The sequence below is a fragment of the Caretta caretta genome, chromosome 10 (assembly GCF_965140235.1).
Source record: "Caretta caretta isolate rCarCar2 chromosome 10, rCarCar1.hap1, whole genome shotgun sequence".
NCBI lineage: Eukaryota > Metazoa > Chordata > Testudines > Cheloniidae > Caretta > Caretta caretta.
In genome coordinates, this window is record NC_134215.1 from 53,970,923 (window position 1) to 53,988,917 (window position 17,995).

At 44.0% G+C, this 17,995-nt stretch overlaps 1 protein-coding gene across 1 annotated transcript in view; it reads left to right on the top strand.

Annotated features, from left to right (window-relative positions):
• The window catches only part of ANXA2 (annexin A2), a 48,833-nt gene that overhangs the window by 13,917 nt on the left and 16,921 nt on the right, over positions 1-17,995 (top strand). Inside the window, exon 4 of the mRNA XM_048867379.2 lies at positions 14,570-14,664. Coding sequence (XP_048723336.1) covers positions 14,570-14,664 — 95 coding nt within the window. The remainder of the gene's footprint in view (positions 1-14,569; positions 14,665-17,995) is intronic.

Here is a 17,995-nt window from a genome sequence, read left to right on the forward strand (position 1 = left end):
TGCCTCATGGGAGTTGTAGTTCGGGTGCTTCATGCCAGTGTTCTCTCTGGACCATGCCCCCCAGCTGCACTTCATCTTCCATAATGTACGGTGACTGTCTGAATAAGGTGGTGATCCATCTCCCCCCCACGAAGCGGGGAGACTGGTGCATTATGGGAGAAGTCGCCCCACTGGAGATTCCAGTTTACAGAAGAGAATGGGAGCATGTAGCACTTGAACTGCAACTTGTGCTGCAGTGGCATTTCAATGTTGAAATATTTCAGTTTTTGGTTGAAGTAACTTTTCAGCTTTTCACCAAAACTCAACATTTCCCACAGAGAAAAAACCTTTTCCCTACCACCTCTACTGTTGGTGCCTCTCCGTGTCTTGCAGGCTATCTATCCCTGGTCAGGCCCTGTGGAAGAGTTGCCCAGGTTTTCACAGAATGCGTTTTTTACAAATGCAGCTAGGCAGCATGGTATTTTTGTTGTGGGGAAAGAACTGCTTTCTGGACACAACTCAACCCTGTCATCCCAAACTGGTTACAAAAATGCTCCATTACACTTGTAGCGTGGACATGGAGGGCAGCAGCAACTCCGTCTCATCCTCCTACATAACAAAGAAAGGGTGTGGATAATATTCCAGAGTCTCCTCCGCTCTGGATCAGAAAACAGAGTTGGGTGTGGCTGGAATTGCTGAGGTTTCGCCAAGAAGCCAGAACAGAGATGCATTAATAAAAGCTGAGCCACTTATCTGAAGGAAATGCTGAGTTTTATGAATCTGAATAAAGTCCTCTCTTATTCCTCAGTGTTGTGTCCAGGAAACATAACAAATGATGGCATTAAACCATTGCCTGTTCCTCACAACGTGACATTTCTATGCGAGGGAAGCTTTCTTTTAAAAAGTTACAAGGGTTATTTTGTAATTAACTATCATAAAAAACAAAACACCGCCACCAGACAACAACACAGAGGGAGAAATAATTATTTTCTTTTCTCTAAGAGCTCATTCTACAAAAGTAGGAGTGTACTTTTTAAATCTGAAATTCACATTTGTTTTTAAAACAAATAAAGCAAGCTTCTTACAAGGGAGGGCTGATGAAGGGTACCTGGCCCTGCTGTGTATGTGTGTAGTTTTGTCTAGCTTTAATCAACAATATTTTGCAGTGCTGATTACAGGGCAACTCTAAACATTTCAAAAGTACTGTGAAGCCTTCTGGATCAAGACATTTACTCTAGCATATCAAGCTGTTAATTTATTGTAATTTCCATTCCATATCCTGGGAAATGGAAGGCCTTGTCCTGTCAGGAAAAGCCAGGCTAATGTTTGTTCACTTTCTTTCAACTACAATAATCAATTTGCTGAATTTGTTTGGCAGATCTGGGGAACACACCTGCTCAAATGTACCAGAAGTAGTGTCTGATGCTGCAGATACAGAAATAATAAGAAAACATACTCATACGTATAAGTCTTTGCAGGACTGGGCTTGTGTCTGTTATCCAGAAGTTGTTGCTCACAGTAATAATGTGTGGACTTGTAAATGGAGACTCTCTGGTTTTTATGTTGACTGTTCCATTGTAAGGACAACTACCCAAAGAGAACATGCCTAAGGGAGATAAAGTACAAGAATTCTGAAAACCCATTCTTTAAAGTTCCATTTCTTTGTAGTTTGATTACTTGAATATGGAGCTTGGGCTTTTGTTACTGCAGAAGACCAGTAGAATTTCCATTTGCAAACTCTCTAAACATATGTTTGTTTGTCATGGTGTGTCTGCCAGACAAGAAATGACCTAATCGGAAAAAACAGTGTAATAACAATATTAGGAATTACTTCTGCAAGCAAACAATGAAAAATATTTGTGGGATCTTCCAGATCTTTAACAAGAAAGACTGATCAATATTTATATGCTGATAAAACCTGCAGCCACCTATACGAACTTGTGTTTCCATCCAGTATCACTGATATTTATGCATCTCAGTAATTATTGTTTGTATAGTGCTTTAAACATATAAAATGCTGTATAAATGGATCATGGAATTGAAAGAGAATAATTCTATATATTCTCTTTGGATTGTTTTAAGATGAGCAGAAAGCTGCGGATTTCATAAGAGGCTATAAATAGCTAAACAGACAACTGGATTATGTAGGTAACTAAGCATTCAAATGGACCACTCATTTTGTCCAGTTCAATAAAGCATGGAAAGTTAAAGTGGAGATTGCCCGTCATGTTTCTGGCTTGAGAGCATACAGAAGAGGGTTCATTACATCTAAACCCACACCTTTCTTTTTGATCCCAGCGTCTGGACAACAGTACTACTGTGAGAATGTTGTGATCATTTTATAATTCTTGGGATGCCCTTTTATCTTGTAATTATTTCATAGCAGGAGTATTGAGATTGCCTCCCTCAGAGCTTGACAAATTCTGTGAGGAAACACTTGGGTGTGGTTTTGGCATTGGAGTTATTTTTCTTCCCCTTTTGTATTCTGTATGTGGATAGTCCCGCATGCCTGTGCATGTTAATGATATTCTTAATGTGTGAGAATAAAATCTTAGAGGAAACCTCCTTTGACATGGATTTATGAAAATCCAGCCTAGTGTGTTCTGGGAGATACTCCCTGAAATCTATAAAACTGCATAGAAATGTATTTGTTCAGAGTGTTAATAGTAGCAACAAAGAGATGCATCGCTGTAATATACCTCACAGAGAGAACCCTACAAAGGAAAATACAACAGGAGAAATCCTGGCCATGTTGAAGTCAAAGGCAGAAATCCCATTGACTTCAATGGGGCCAGGATTTCTCCCAAGAATTATAAAACTGTACACCTCACAATTCAAATTGGATAGTCCCAAAACAGTTCAAGGAGCCTTGGGGCCAGATTTACAAATATATTTAGGCGTCTAAAGCTACAGTCAAAATAGTAATGCTTCCCTTGCACTTTGTATGGTATAGTCATCTGATTGTCATGAAATAACACACTGGAGGCATAGTTCGCACCAACTTACCTGCAAACCTGAATTTATTTATTTACAGTATTGCATTTTAAGTTTAATGCCAAAACAGCATCACTGGGTGCCTTCATTAATATACTAGCTTTCTCATTGGTTCACATTACCCTTAACAATTATGAATGTCATTCCTATTTTCCCTTATTCTCCTATAAACATAAAATTGATCATTTTTATATAGCTGTTATTTAGGAAATCGCATAAACTGGGCACCATCTTGTTGCTATCTGTGGTGCAGTGCTAGCTTTTAAAGCCCTTTGCCTAACCTTATCTTTATTTATTTCCAACTCTATCTGTTTGCCCACCCTCCCCCATCCAACCAGAGTTACCAAGTTGATCTTTGTACCTACCCATATGGGAGCTGAAACCATGGTAGCAATGGCTGCTTTTAAACAAGGTGGTTATTGGGAGTGCTGTTTCCCCGACTGGGGTAGACCATTTATTTGTTTTCCCTGGAGAAGTGTGGGTGCACAGTTCTCTGAAAAATCATCCCTTCTCAGCACTTTTATTGAATTGTGGATTCAACCAGTGTTTTGGTAGTTGTACAAAGCTTAGTGCTCTTTTTTGATCTGAAGTACTTAAAAGTTGAAGGGCTGATGTCAAAACTGGTAAGCCTGAAACACCACACCTGGATAAACTCCTATATTCAAAGACCTACCTTCAGGACTGCCGAGATATAGTCCCTTGCCATTCCATCTAGGCTGTCCTTGAAAATTAAAGGCAAAACTAAGATTCGTGATAAATGAACTGATGCACTTATGCTGCCTCCTGCTGTAAGCACGCCACAACTTTTTGCTGGGAGGGTATCCAAGTATCTGCTGGCTTTTCTGGTACCTAGATGCTTATCAAGAGAAGCCCATTCATAAGTGGCCCTTTTTAAAGCGCGCCCCCTCCCCCCCCCCAAAAGACCAAATATAAGTCAGTCTGTTCATTTACACAGCTGAGGTTTTTACTTCCTCCTATCTTGCTGATTGAGCTATGATGCTGAAGTCACAATGGCAGCAGCAGGCCTGCTTGTATGAAAGAAAAATTATCAGTAGATTAAAAGAATATTTTTTTCTCATAAAAAGGTTTTCAAGTTGGAAATTTTAACTGTCTGTTTTCTGAGCCTGGAAGGAGTTGTCATGTTAGGAAAAAAGGACAATATAAAAAGTAACATTATCAACTCTGCTTGTTAGTCACGGGTAGAAATATACCAGAAAAATATGCTCAGCAAAAATAAGTTTGCTTTTAATCAAGATTGAAGGAAACAAACTTTAACTTCCAGAGCTTTAGTAAGCAGCAACATGAGATCAGCCCTTCTGCCCCACCCTGTGTTAGCAAATGTGAGTCAGCATCCTGTTCAGAGACATTATTAGCTGCATATTTCCCTGCACTGAAGTGCAAGCATGCATTTTCCATGAAATGCCAGAGCCATGAATAGACTTGTTTCCATCCCCAGAGCATGTGAACAGGAAACTTTAACGTGAATATTTGTGGCCTTTGTTCTGTCACTTTTCTAATGCTTGCAGACTTTATTTTCCCAGTTTCAAATGCCAGGAATTTAAGCTTTGTTTTGTTAAACAGTTTTAGAGGTTGGTTGAGTGCTGCAGTGAATCACTGGCTGAGCAGAAGCTGACAGTGTTGTGTGTATGACTGTCATCGGGCTGGGCTGTGCTTCTCCCTAGCTCCAAAGCATATGCTGCTATGCCCAGTCTTGAAAGGAGGCTCTTTCTTAACTGAGGTTAGCAAACACACAGAACAACAGTCTTTTTAACTTACTCCTTAGCCTGAGGCCTCCCAGGGGTCTCTGGCACCCCTGCTCTGGGCAGCTTCCCTGTTTATTAGCTCTACTCCTTTCCTGGAGCACCAGCCCCAAGGCTGCTTCCCTGCTCCCTTGCTCCAGGGACCCACCACCAGAACTAGCTCCACTGTGGTGTCGCTTTCCCTCCTGTCTACACTACGAAATTAGGTCGAATTTATAGAATTTGCTTTTGTAGAAAGCGGTTTTATACAGTTGATCGTGTGTCCCCACACAAGTGCTCTAAGTGCATGTAGTCGGCAGAGTGTGTCCACAGTACCGAGGCAACCGTCGACTTCCAGAGTGTTGCACTGTGGGTGGCTATCCCGCAGTCTCCGCCGCCCATCTGAATTCTGGGTAGAAATCCCAGTGCCTGATGGGGCTAAAACATTGTCGCGGGTGGTTCTGGGTACATATCTTCAAGCCCCCGTTCCCTCCCTCCCTCTCTCCGTGAACGCAAAGGCAGACAATCGTTTTGCGACTTTTTTCTTGAGTTACCTGTGCAGACGCCATACCACAGCAAGCATGGAGCCCGCTCAGCTAACTGTCACTGTATATCTCCTGGGTGCTGGCAGATGTGGTACTGCATTGCTACACAGCAGCAGTTAATTGCCTTTTGGCAGCAGACAGTGCAGTATGACTGGTAGCCGTCATCGACGTAGTCCTGGGTGCTCTTTTAATCGGGTGTCTGGGCAAACATGAGAGTGACTCAGCCCGGTCATTTCACTTTTAAGTTTCGTCTCGTGGCGATTCAGTCCTACCGGCAGTGCACTGTCTTTTAACCTCCAGCCAGCAGAAGATGATGGCTAGTCATCATACTGCACCGTCTTCTGCCGAGCACCCGGGAGATGATGACGGCTAGTGGTCGTACTGCACAGTCTGCTGCTAGCAAGATGTATAAAGATAGATGAAGTGGCTCAAAACAAGAAATAGACCGGATTTGTTTTGTATTCATTTTCTCCTCCTTCCCTCTGTGAAATCAATGGCCTGCTAAACCCAGTTTTGAGTTCTATCCGTGAGGTTTTGAGCTCTATCCTTGAGGGGGGCCATTCAGTTTCTCGCAGAGCCACCCCCTTTGTTGATTTTAATTCCCTGTAAGCCAACCCTGTAAGCCATGTCGTCAGTTGCCCCTCCCTCCGTCAGGGCAATGGCAGACAATCGTTCTGCGCCTTTTTTCTGTGCAGACACCATACCACGGCAAGCATGGAGCCCGCTCAGATCACTTTGGCAATTAGGAGCACATTGAACACCATGCCCATTATCCAGCAGTATATGCAGATCCAGAACCTGACAAAGCGATACCGGGGGAGTAGGCGACGTCAGCGTGGTGAGGAGAATGATGAGGACATGGACACAGACTTCTCTCAAAGCAGAGGGCCTGGCAATGTGGGCATCATGGTGCTAATGGGGCAGGTTCATGCGGTGGAACGCCAATTCTGGGCTTGGGAAACAAGCACAGACTGGTGGGACCACATAGTGTTGCAGGTCTGGGACGATTCCCAGTGGTTGTGAAACTTTCACATGTGTAAGGGCACTTTCATGGAACTTTGTGACTTGCTTTCCCCTGCCGTGAGGCGCAAGAATACCAAGATGAGAGCAGCCTTCACAGTTGAGAAGTGAGTAGCAATAGCCCTGTGGAAGCTTGCAACGCCAGACAGCTACTGGTCAGTCGGGAATCAATTTGGAGTGGGCAAATCTACTGTGGGGGCTGCTGTGATGCAAGTAACCAATGCAATCAAAGATCTGCTGATATCAAGGGTAGTGACCCTGGGAAATGTGCAGGTCATAGTGGATGGCTTTGCTGCAATGGGATTCCCTAACTGTGGTGGGGCCATAGATGGAACCCATATCCCTATCTTGGCACCGGAGCACCAAGCCGGCGAGTACATAAACCGCAAGGGGTACTTTTCAATAGTGCTGCAAGCACTGGTGGATCACAAGGGACGTTTCACCAACATCAACGTGGGATGGCCGGGAAAGGTACATGACGCTCGCATCTTCAGGAACTCTGGTCTGTTTCAAAAGCTGCAAGAAGGGACTTTATTCCCAGACCAGAAAATAACCGTTGGGGATATTGAAATGCCTATAGTTATCCTTGGGGACCCAGCCTACCCCTTAATGCCATGGCTCATGAAGCCATACACAGGCAGCCTGGACAGTAGTCAGGAGCTGCTCAACTACAGGCTGAGCAAGTGCAGAATGGTGGTAGAATGTGCATTTGGACATTTAAAAGCATGCTGGCGCAGTTTACTGACTCGGTTAGACCTCAGCGAAACCAATATTCCTACTGTTATTACTGCTTGCTGTGCACTCCATAATATCCGTGAGAGTAAGGGGGAGACGTTTATGGCAGGGTGGGAGGTTGAGGCAAATCGCCTGGCTGCTGGTTTCGCACAGCCAGACACCAGGGCGGTTAGAAGAGCACAGGAGGGAGCGGTACGCATCAGAGAAGCTTTGAAAACCAGTTTCATGACTGAACAGGCTACAGTGTGAAAGTTCTGTTTGTTTCTCCTTGATGAAACCTACCGCCCCTTGGTTCATTCTACTTCCCTGTAAGCTAACCACCCTCCCCTCCTCCCTTCGATCACTGCTTGCAGAGGCAATAAAGTCATTGTTGCTTCACATTTATGCATTCTTTATTCATTCATCACACAAATAGGGGGATAACTACCAAGCTAGCCCAGGAGAGGTGGTGGAGGAGAGAAGCACCAGGAGGGGTGGTGGAGGAGGGAAGGGCAAGGCTACACAGCACTTTAAAACTTATTGAATGCCAGCCTTCTGTTGCTTGGGCAATCCTCTGGGGTGGATTGGCTGGGTGGCCGGAGGCCCCTCCCACCGCGTTCTTGGGCGTCTGGGTGAGTAAGCTATGGAACTTGGGGAGGAGGGCGGTTGGTTACATAGGGGCTGTAGCAGCAGTCTGTGCTCTTGCTACCTTTCCTGCAGCTCAACCATACGCTGGAGCATATTGGTTTGATCCTCTAGCAGCCTCAGCATTGAATCCTGCCTCCTCTCATCATGCTGCCACCGCATTTGAGCTTCAGCCCTCTCTTCAGCCTGCCACCTCTCCTCCCGGTCATATTGTGCTTTCGTGCACTCTGACATTGTCTGCCTCCATGCATTCGTCTGTGCTATGTCAGTGTGGGAGGACACCATGAGCTCAGAGAACATTTCATCACGAGTGTGTTTTTTTTCGCCTTCTAATCTTCACTAGCCTCTGGGAAGGGGAAGATCCTGTGATCATTGAAACACATGCAGCTGGTGAAGAGAGGAAAAAAAAAAAAAAGAGGCAGTGGTATTTAAAAAGACACATTTTCTAGAACAATGGCTACACTCTTTCATGGTAAACCTTGCTGTTAACATTACATACACAGCACATGTGCTTTCGTTCCAAGGTTGCATTTGCCTCCCCCCACCACGTGGCTAGTGCCACCCCCCACCTTCCCCGGTGAACATTTCTGTTCAGCCACAGGCAAACAGCCCAGCAGGAACGGGCACCTCTGCATGTCCCCTTAAGAAAAGCACCCTATTTCAACCAGGTGACCATAAATGATATCACTCTCCTGAGGATAACCCAGAGAGATAAAGAACGGATGTTGTTTGAATGCCAGCAAACATACACTGCAATGCTTTGTTCTACAATGATTCCCGAGTACGTGCTACTGGCCTGGTGTGGTAAAGTGTCCTACCATGGTAGATGGAATAAGGCTGCCCTTCCCAGAAACCTTTTGCAAAGGCTTTGGGAGTACATCCAGGAGAGCCGCAAATGCCAGGGCAAATTAATCATTAAACATGCTTGCTTTTAAACCATGTATAGTATTTTAAAAGGTATACTCACCAGAGGTCCCTTCTCCGCCTGGCGGGTCTAGGAGGCAGCCTTGGGTGGGTCTGGGGGGTACTGGCTCCAGGTCCAGGGTGAGAAACAGTTCCTGGCTGTTGAGAAAACTGGTTTCTCCGCTTGCTTGCTGTGAGCTATCTACAACTTCATCATCATCCTCTTCTTCGTCCCCAAAACCTGCTTCTGTGTTGCCTCCATCTACATTGAAGGAGTCAAACAACACGGCTGGGGTAGTGGTGGCTGAACCCCCCTAAAATGGCATGCAGCTCATCATAGAAGCGGCATGTTTGGGGCTCTGACCCAGAGCGGCCGTTTGCCTCTCTGGTTTTCTGGTAGGCTTGCCTCAGCTCCTTAAGTTTCACGCGGCATTGCTTTGGGTCCCTGTTATGGCCTCTGTCCTTCATGCCCTGGGAGATTTTGACAAATGTTTTGGCATTTTGAAAACTGGAACGGAGTTCTGATAGCACAGATTCCTCTCCCATACAGCGATCAGATCCCATACCTCCCGTTCGGTCCATGCTGGAGCTCTTTTGCGATTCTGGGACTCCATCATGGTCACCTCTGCTGATGAGCTCTGGCCAGCGTGGCAAGCTGCAGGTGACCATGCAAACAGGAAATTGAAATTCAAAAGTTTGCGGGCCTTTTCCTGTCTACCTGGCCCGTGCATCTGAGTTGAGACCGCTGTCCAGAGCGGTCACAATAGAGCACTCTGGGATAGCTCTCAGAGGCCAATACCGTCTAATTGCATCCACAGTACCCCAAATTCGACCCGGCAAGGCCGATTTAAGCGCTAATCCACTTGTCAGAGGTGGATTAAGGAAATTGATTTTAAGAGCCCTTTAAGTTGAAAAAAAGGGCTTCATCGTGTGGACGGGTGCAGGTTTACATCGATTTAACGCTGCTAAATTCAACCTAAACTCCTAGTGTAGACCAGGGCTAAGGGTGCAGTCTACCAGCTGCCTATTAGCAGCCCTTTATAGGCCCAGGTGTAGCCCTGCCCTCTTTAATTGGCTGGATGGGACTCATCTGTTCTGGTTCTGGGGAGCTGGGCTTAACCTGCCCATAGGGACCAGCTACCCTGTGACAGTGACTCCTGGCCTAGAAGAGGTTGGGGGAGAGGGTGCTTTTCCTACACTGGGTCAGTGAGTTGTGTTAGGAAACAGTCATGTTTAAAAACACGTTGGCTAGTTGTGGGTAACTCAGTTAGTACGTATTTGTCTCTACAACGTGCCAAGAGGTTTTCAACAACGGTAGTTAAAATGTGTTAACATGTTTTTTTCTGCAACACATTTTTCCCAGTGTACACAAAGCCTCTCTGAGTAAGAGGAAGAGAGCTGATTTTTATCTGCCTGGGCTATTAGCTCATAACGGAATCTGAAAATGATTGCACCGGTTTAGCAAGTCTGGTATCTTATCCCTTGGATCAGTTACTGACTTTGTTCTTTCCCTGATGGAAAAAATGGAGTCAGGAAAAAGAGCGAGAGAAGAAGCTTGAGTGCTCTGAGCTAGACTGATTGTTTAGGTCTGCAGCAAAAGGTGAAAAGCCTTTTTGTGTGTGTTTGGGGTGGGGGGGGCACGTTCTCTCTCTTAAGGAGCTGAAAAGAGCTTTACCCAAGACTGTCCACATGTATCAAACCAAGAAGTTAGTGTGACTAAACTTGATGCGGAGCAGGTTGCTAAACCTCATCTTAATGGCAGGCTGCTGGGAGCGTGCTGTACCCCACCTCACTTGGAAGTTGAACCTCAAAGGGATAACTTCCCAGGGATTTTTGTCCCTGGATATGCACTTAAAAATAGAAGCAGTCTATGACCCTGATCTTGCAAAGGGATCCGCAATCATGGACCATCATGCTCTCTGAGCCCTATTGAAGCAAGAGTTTCTCCACATGTGAGTAAGGAATGCAGCTTGTGGATTTCTTTATAGAATCTGGGCTGAACTGTGAACAGAGATAATCTTTTATTGGGACAACTGTAATTGTAATCTAATGAGAGTTGACACGTCATGAACGTCCAATGTGGACACTTCACTGAGCTTGGTGACTTCAGGAATTGGAAATGAAAAGGCAGCCTTCCTTCTCCCACTGGCACAGAGTGGAGATCCTAGGGAGTTGGTGGTGGGGTAACAGTAGTCAGAGATGACAGTTTAGCAATGATGGGCCTTATCTTTATCATTCTTCAAGCTAGACTGGAAATGAATGGAGTAGTGTGTAAAGTTTGGAAACTCTCTCATGCTACCCATTTTTCACAAGAATCTGACTCCTTAGGAATCCTGAAAGGTAAGGTAGTTGCATTCCGCCGGCAGGTAAGGACATTGTGGTGTTAGTAAGCTACAGCGCTGCTATGAGGAAACAATTTACATGCAGGATTCCCAAGACATGTTGTGGGTTGTTTGTTTCAGTGTAATTTTTAAAAGTAAAACAATGGAAGCAGGAGAAAAGCCAATGTAAAGAAAGTGCCCTGTTAGTTTTGGCTTGTAGAAGTTCCTCTTAATTGTCTTTTGTAGACGGCAGCATTTGTATAATTTTATTTTCTCTGGCTTTCCCCATGTGTCAGATGCTGCATCTCAGTGGGTATTTACTGGGTCAATAATTATGAGCGAACTCTCAGAGAATGATTGTTACAAGCTAGATTTTTCCAGAGTGGGTGTGTTCTGTATGTAATTACAGTTCTGTTCTGTAGTCTCCTGTTTGTATTCCAGACACCATTACATGCACCATAATATGCACAATTATGTAGGATGCTATTTATAATATTGTTTTGGAAAACTGAGCATAGTAGAGACTTTTGGTTCTATTTTTCAAACCTGGCATCTAAGTGAGAGCAACCCAGTTCTAAATATGGGCTCACAAATTGACACACAACTCCCAATAAATACCTATTTTACATATCACAGATCCGATATGAGTGTCTAAATGCAGAATTGTGCCCCAGTTTTAGACACTTGTGTTTCAAAATTCGATTCTCTGTATATAGTTTTTGCCTTTTCTAAGCCCCAGCCTCTCAATGAGATAATACAGCTGCAAAAGGCATCATTACATCCATGACTAGGAACAAATAATCAGCCACCGGAACTCAATCAAATGAAAACTTCAGCATGTTGTTGGAACACAACACTGACCAACTTTTTGACTTCCCTTTTGGGCTGTCTGGTCATGTATATACTATGCTACTGTTTTCTGGTTGGAAGAATTTGATATCTGGATATTTCCTACAATTTTAACATTCTGCTTCTGTCTTTCTTTGAGTGGCAGGTCCAGACAGCTATGCTTAATCAGTATTGTACATCTGATAAAAATGGACAGTTTATCTAGGGGCTAACTTGTAGCTGAATTGTAGTATTAGACAGAATTAAATGGGTGTTGGACATTTGGGGGGTGGATTGGTAAATATTGTCTGCTTCATACAATTGAATCCAGGTTGAAATAGGTATTATTTCTCCTCTATAAACCAGCTATTCTTATTAAAGGGAGGTGGAGTGTGAAAATTAACTTAGAGGTGCAAGATCCTGAATTGATAACAAGGTTTCACTTAAACAACAATATATCTTTACCCCAGGCTTTGTGAAAATTTGACCGCCTACCATATTGGATCAGAATGCCTTGAACTAACCTAACCTCCACAGACCAGTTCAGATCCACTCAGCATCAGAAGTGTGACTGCACCAACCCTCTTGTCCACGCAGATCTCATTAACCCCTTGTTCCCTGGCAGCTCCAGTACTTTTTGTTTCGTTTTTATTCCCGATGACTGGTGGCTAATGGTTTTTTAAACAATTGTTTCTTTTGTCCTGTAGAGGTTGGGTCACTGCGCACACAGAGACCTTCGTCTTTACATGAAGAGATCCACCAAAAAAATTAGTTGGGACAAAGTTAGTGCTTAGTGGCTGAAATGTAAATATTGATTTTTCTGTTTGAGTGAAGTATTCAAAGAGTTAATGCCAGGAAGCACCCAGGCATCTAGTGTATTTGAATATATTAATAATCAATTATTAAAATCCTATTGATTGGCAACATAAAAGCATGTTTTAGGTGCAGGAACACTTCATAGCCCCTGGTGAACGGGGTTAACTGCAGTACAGCTTTCCTCCTCCTCCTCCTTTTTCAGATGTTATGGGGAGCCCATTGAAGTTAATGAGAACTGTGGCAATTAATTTCATTGAGCTTTGGACTGGGATGTGTAAGAGAGCCTGTTTGCAAGGCAGAGGAGTGAGAGCCCTTTGGGAAGGTCAGGCTCCATTTTAACACTGTGGGTCTACTAGCAGAGCACGGAGTGTTGGCTGGTCAAGCCAGGTGCCTCTAATGTAGATTCTGTTGGCAGGCAGTGAATCCAGCCCTGTAAGTGTAGCATAGCTGTTAATGAATCCAAATTCTCCTCTGTATTGTACACACTGATCTGGAAACCTTCATTTCAAATGTTACTAAAACGTCACTGTTTTGTAGCTCAACTGCTAAAAAAAGACTGGATAATGAAGCATCTTCTAGGGCAAAACCTCAGCCTGCATCTCCTAGTGACAGTTTCAGGAAGCAATGTGTATGTATAGCTCCTTCCAATAGGTATCAAAAAGTATAAACATTTTTTTAAAGCTAATGTTAAAATTATGTAATACACAGGTTGAGAAAAGTGTCTGTTCATCTGGGTATAGTGCTAGATTATCCACAAATACAAAGTTTGTCTTTAAAAGTCATATGATACATACAGTACATAATCAGCAATAACCCAAATTTAGGGGAATAAATTTAAGAATACAATTTAGATATTAGTATCCAAATCTACACTGCAATGTAAGCCCCAGGCTAGTAGAGCTGAGCAGACCTGTGGTTTGTTAACCTAGGGCTTGAGTGTTTACGCTCATTTGTAACCCCAGGTTAAGAATTGTTGAATCTTGCGTCCCAACTTGGGGCTCCAGCATCTACTCCGCATGAAGCGGGCCTGAGTCCAGCCATCCACATCCCAGACTTCCTAGCGCCTTCCCAAAATGTGGCTTCTCTTGCTCTTTGTGGTGCAGTGTGGGAAAACTTGACTGTCCAGAGGACAAAAGAAAGTCAGCCCATGGGATTGTGAGATACTTTTGGTGGACTTGTAAGGTATATCTACACTGCAGTTAGATACCCATGTCTGGCCTGTATCAGTTGACTCATGCTCGCTGCGCTCGGGCTGTGGTGCTATTTAACTGAGGTGTAGACTTTTCAGTGTGGTCTTGAGCTAGCGCTCTGCAGCCCTCCCCACCTACGATGCAGAGCAACAGTGCTTGCAGTCTGGGTCCCAGCTTGACTTGGGCTCAGACCCTCCACCCCGTAGGGTCCTGGGACCCTGGATCCAAGACCTGGATTAGTGTAATTTGTGTTTAGATGGAAGGGGAGTTAGGCTTGAGTCTGAGTTTGACCCTGGGCTTACATTGCAGTGTAGGCATACAGGGGCCATAGCCTTTTGAACCTCTGGGCTGCTGGGAAAAAAAAGGGAAGGTAGTGGCCTTTCTTCTGATCACCGTGTTTGGAATATTTGTGGTGAATTGGAAAAATAACTGCTTTATTAAGAAGCCTAATTGAAATTGCTCAATTGAAACCACATGAGCAGGCTGTAATTAATTGCATTTCACATCACTTTTACAGGAAATACTTTCACACGACTTTCCTAGCAGGAGACTGAGTGACACATTCAACCAAGCAGGAGATAGAAGTAGCACATCATCTCCGTGTTCCAGGACCAGTTTTTCAAACAGTTGCATGCCTGAGTGCACCTATGTTTCTCTGTCTGTGGACAGATAGATTTGCGCATGTTTTATGTGCACTTGTTTTGAAAACTGGTGTTTGGCTGCACTTACTATGAGGGCAGGACATTGTTGATAGTAATGAAGCCCATTGTGGGTGTTGCATACAGTGCACTTCTAGCAAATGATACTGTTTTAATAAGTAAGAGACCAGTGCAAGAGGAGATTTCTCAATAATCCTTTGCCTTCTATCTTTGTAGGTGTGGACGAACTCACCATCATCAACATTTTGACAAACCGCAGCAATGAACAGAGGCAGGATATCGCCTTTGCCTATCAGAGGAGAACTAAAAAGGTACCGAGAGCATCAAGACTGGTTTATGATTGGTATTATCCGTCACATTCGTGGTTAGGTTTGAAGTGATCATACTATAATTGATTTCACTGGGAGGTCCACTTGCTTTTACTGTGGCTGAGCTTGGCTCAAGATAGTTTAAGAAATAGCTGGTGACTGTTGATGCATTACTCCCGTAGGTATTCCAAAGTACCAGGAATGCTGCTGATGGGGATATGCTACCATCTCTCTAAAGCCCACCTTATTGCGGGCAGGTTATGACACCATTGGAATCTAAAGCTGTGCCTCTCCTGCCAGATTTCTAGGGTTGTGAAGCACACACATCTGTAACTGAAATCCCCTGGAGAAGGGGTTCTTCACACTTCTAAAAATCAAGCCCAGTGTTTTTGCACCAGCCAGGCATGTTCTCCTATGTCCATTGTGTGTGTAGTAGTGTGCGTGCTTGAGCATGTGAAAATCCTTTTTGTTCAAGTGATGCCTGACGTCTGGGACCCAGTAAAAGGAGAGGAACTGAGGGAAGATATGCATGTTCAGGTAACTTAGCGGAAGGAAACTCTTCCAGCTTTCATTCACACAGTCCGTCCAAATAACTACTGCAATCAGTTATACAGTGAATCATGCAGGTACTGAACAAAGTCAGCTCACCGGCTAAATTATCACCAGATGTTATCCTGACAAGACTATCCAGTGTACCAAGCTGTTGATGATGAAAAGGAGACTATATAAAATATGCATAGCTGTCTGTAAAATGAGCCTTCTAGCAGGGAGCCGAGAGATGTTCTCTTGAACAAGTTTTAAAATATTCCTCTAATTGAAGTTTTATGCCCACATAAAAGAAGGAAAAACCATGCATAGATTCCCATTGGGTTCTGACAGCTGCATCTCTTTCAGATTTGTCAGACACCAAATAGAAGCCCTGAAATCTCAGCTGAAACCAAGTACAAATCCAGAGCTATGTTTTTGAAATTCACAAACTTTTGTGCATTCCTGATTTAGGTACCTACAGACTCTACTGAGTGTATGCAAGTTGGGTGTGCACGCGCACACAGAGCTGAGTGTAACCCCCATCTTGTGCAAGGGCGTCAGGATAGCTGTGGTTATAAGCTGGACCCTGAATAGTAAGACTTGAAGCTCTGATTAAAAATATGCCAAAGTTCTGAGATCATGATGACGATCTTCAGAATTTTTATCCAGATGTTGATTCCCTTCACTCATTTCCCTCCCTTTCCCAGCCCACAAATATGCTAAAGATACCAGTTAAGAGATGGGATTGTATTGGTGCCAAAGGTAGAGTGGCCTGTGGAAACCATGGAAACTAAGAGAACAGACCTTCCAATGCAACTGTGAAAACAAATGAGTCAGTGTTAAGAGAGCAGGAAACAGCCCATGAATCGATGCATCCTGTCTGATGATTCAGGGCTCCACCTGCCCAGTGCTCTCTAGGGATAGTCTCTTGTAGATTTCCTTGGAGACATCTTATATTGCTAAATTAGAGTTCCTCCTAAGGTGGAATTGCTGTGTCCTGTGGCTTACAGCAGAGGTCCTCAAACTTCTGTTAATAGTATGGATCTCTGTTTTAAAGGGTGTGTCTCATGATCCCGCCTCCCTTCCCATTCATGAAAAATCAAACACTGTTTGGACCCTCTTTCTCTTGGGACCCAGCATCCCTCCCCCAGGAGCTGCTAAATCTTCCCTTTCCAGATGTGTTATAGGAGTTATCCAAGGCTGCCTAGGACCTTGCCTGTGTATGTCCTTGCACAGAGCTCTGCTCATTGTAACCCTATAGGGAATCCGTTCGCCAACAGTCATTTGGGATTGTGCTGCCATGTTCTAATTTTAATTTGGAACATTTTTCTGGTTGTAAGTGTGAGATTTAATAATGAGCAGCTTGGCAAGTGTTTGCTTCCTTCTGTTTCCCTTTGGGTTCACTTCTAGCGGTGGCACAGAATGGTAGGAAGGATCCCCTGCTTGATATGTGGAAATTTATGCTGCTGCTAGCAGATCTTACGACTGTCTCCCTACAATTTCATCGCTGCAGTTAGAAATAAGGATGTAGACAGAGTAATTTCCAGCCCTTCCATTAGCATTTTATCCCAAACCAGGGCAGTACTAATCTACCTTTGGCTCAAGTGAATGAACACTTGTCCTGTTCTCCTAAAGTATCTGTGACGATCAGCTAGCTGGAGACCTCTCAGACTCTGTAAACTCACTTAAACTGGCACCTACAGTGTGCATAACATAGTTTTTGCTGGAAAAGAGACTTTCTGGCTTCACACCATTCTCATGATCAGCTAAAAGCTCTGTTTTCCTGAGCCCAACTGGTCAGGAAATGCCAGTAGCATTGAATGAAGCTCCCTGAGCCAAGAGATCACTTACTATAAGCAGCGTAGAACATTATTGATACTTCTCTCTACATCCGGTTAGGGAGTTTCACTTATGATAGAATTAGTCCTCAGCACTTCATATACCTAGCCATGGTACTTGCAACCACTTATTCTGGTGATGACGGCATGTGCAGGTTTATGGTATCATTGCACTTGGCTCACTGGTTTGAAGCCCTGCGGTAAAATGGCGGGAAGATGTTTAGATGCACACTCTTTGAGAGAAGAGCTACAAAATGAATCGTTAATGCATTTAACTCTTGTCCCCATAGGAGTGTTGAGGTGCACTTCATGTGTTAGTGTTACCCTGAATTCGTGCCTGGTTTGTTGCTTCCACCACTGAAGCAGAAATTTGTTTAAAGGAAATGAAGGGCATGTGTACATGGTGCAGCAAAGCAAACTGGAGGGGTGTTTTCTAGCTGCCCTGTGTTAACACCTGCTGGTGTGCTCTAATAGATGCTCGTTTGTGTCAATATAATCCTGTTTGGAACTGGATTCCCGTCAACACAAACTAGGTGCCTTTTAGAGTGCACCAGCAGTGTCTACATGGGTAATTAGAGCATTCTGCAAATCACACCCTTCTAGTGCGCTTTGCCAGTGCCCTGTAGACAAGCCCAAAGTTGAAAAGCTGAGGGAAGAGGAAAGAAATTAACAGTCCCCAACTCATTTGAATTAAACTGTGTGTGTGTTTGTTTTTTGTTTGTTTGTTTGTTTTCCCTAATCCCATTGCATTGGTTTATATGCTTTTTAACCTTTACACTGAAGTGCAAAGATTAGACTTCACACAAAGTTAATTGGAATCGATCATGCTCATCTGGAATGGATTAGCTAAACTGTAGCTCCCTGAATTGACCACATCCTAGGAAATGGACACATCTGCCTCTCTTTATTATTCTCTCTAGCAGTGAGTGACAGTGAGGGTTGGTGCAGATTGGTGATACTTTTCTTTT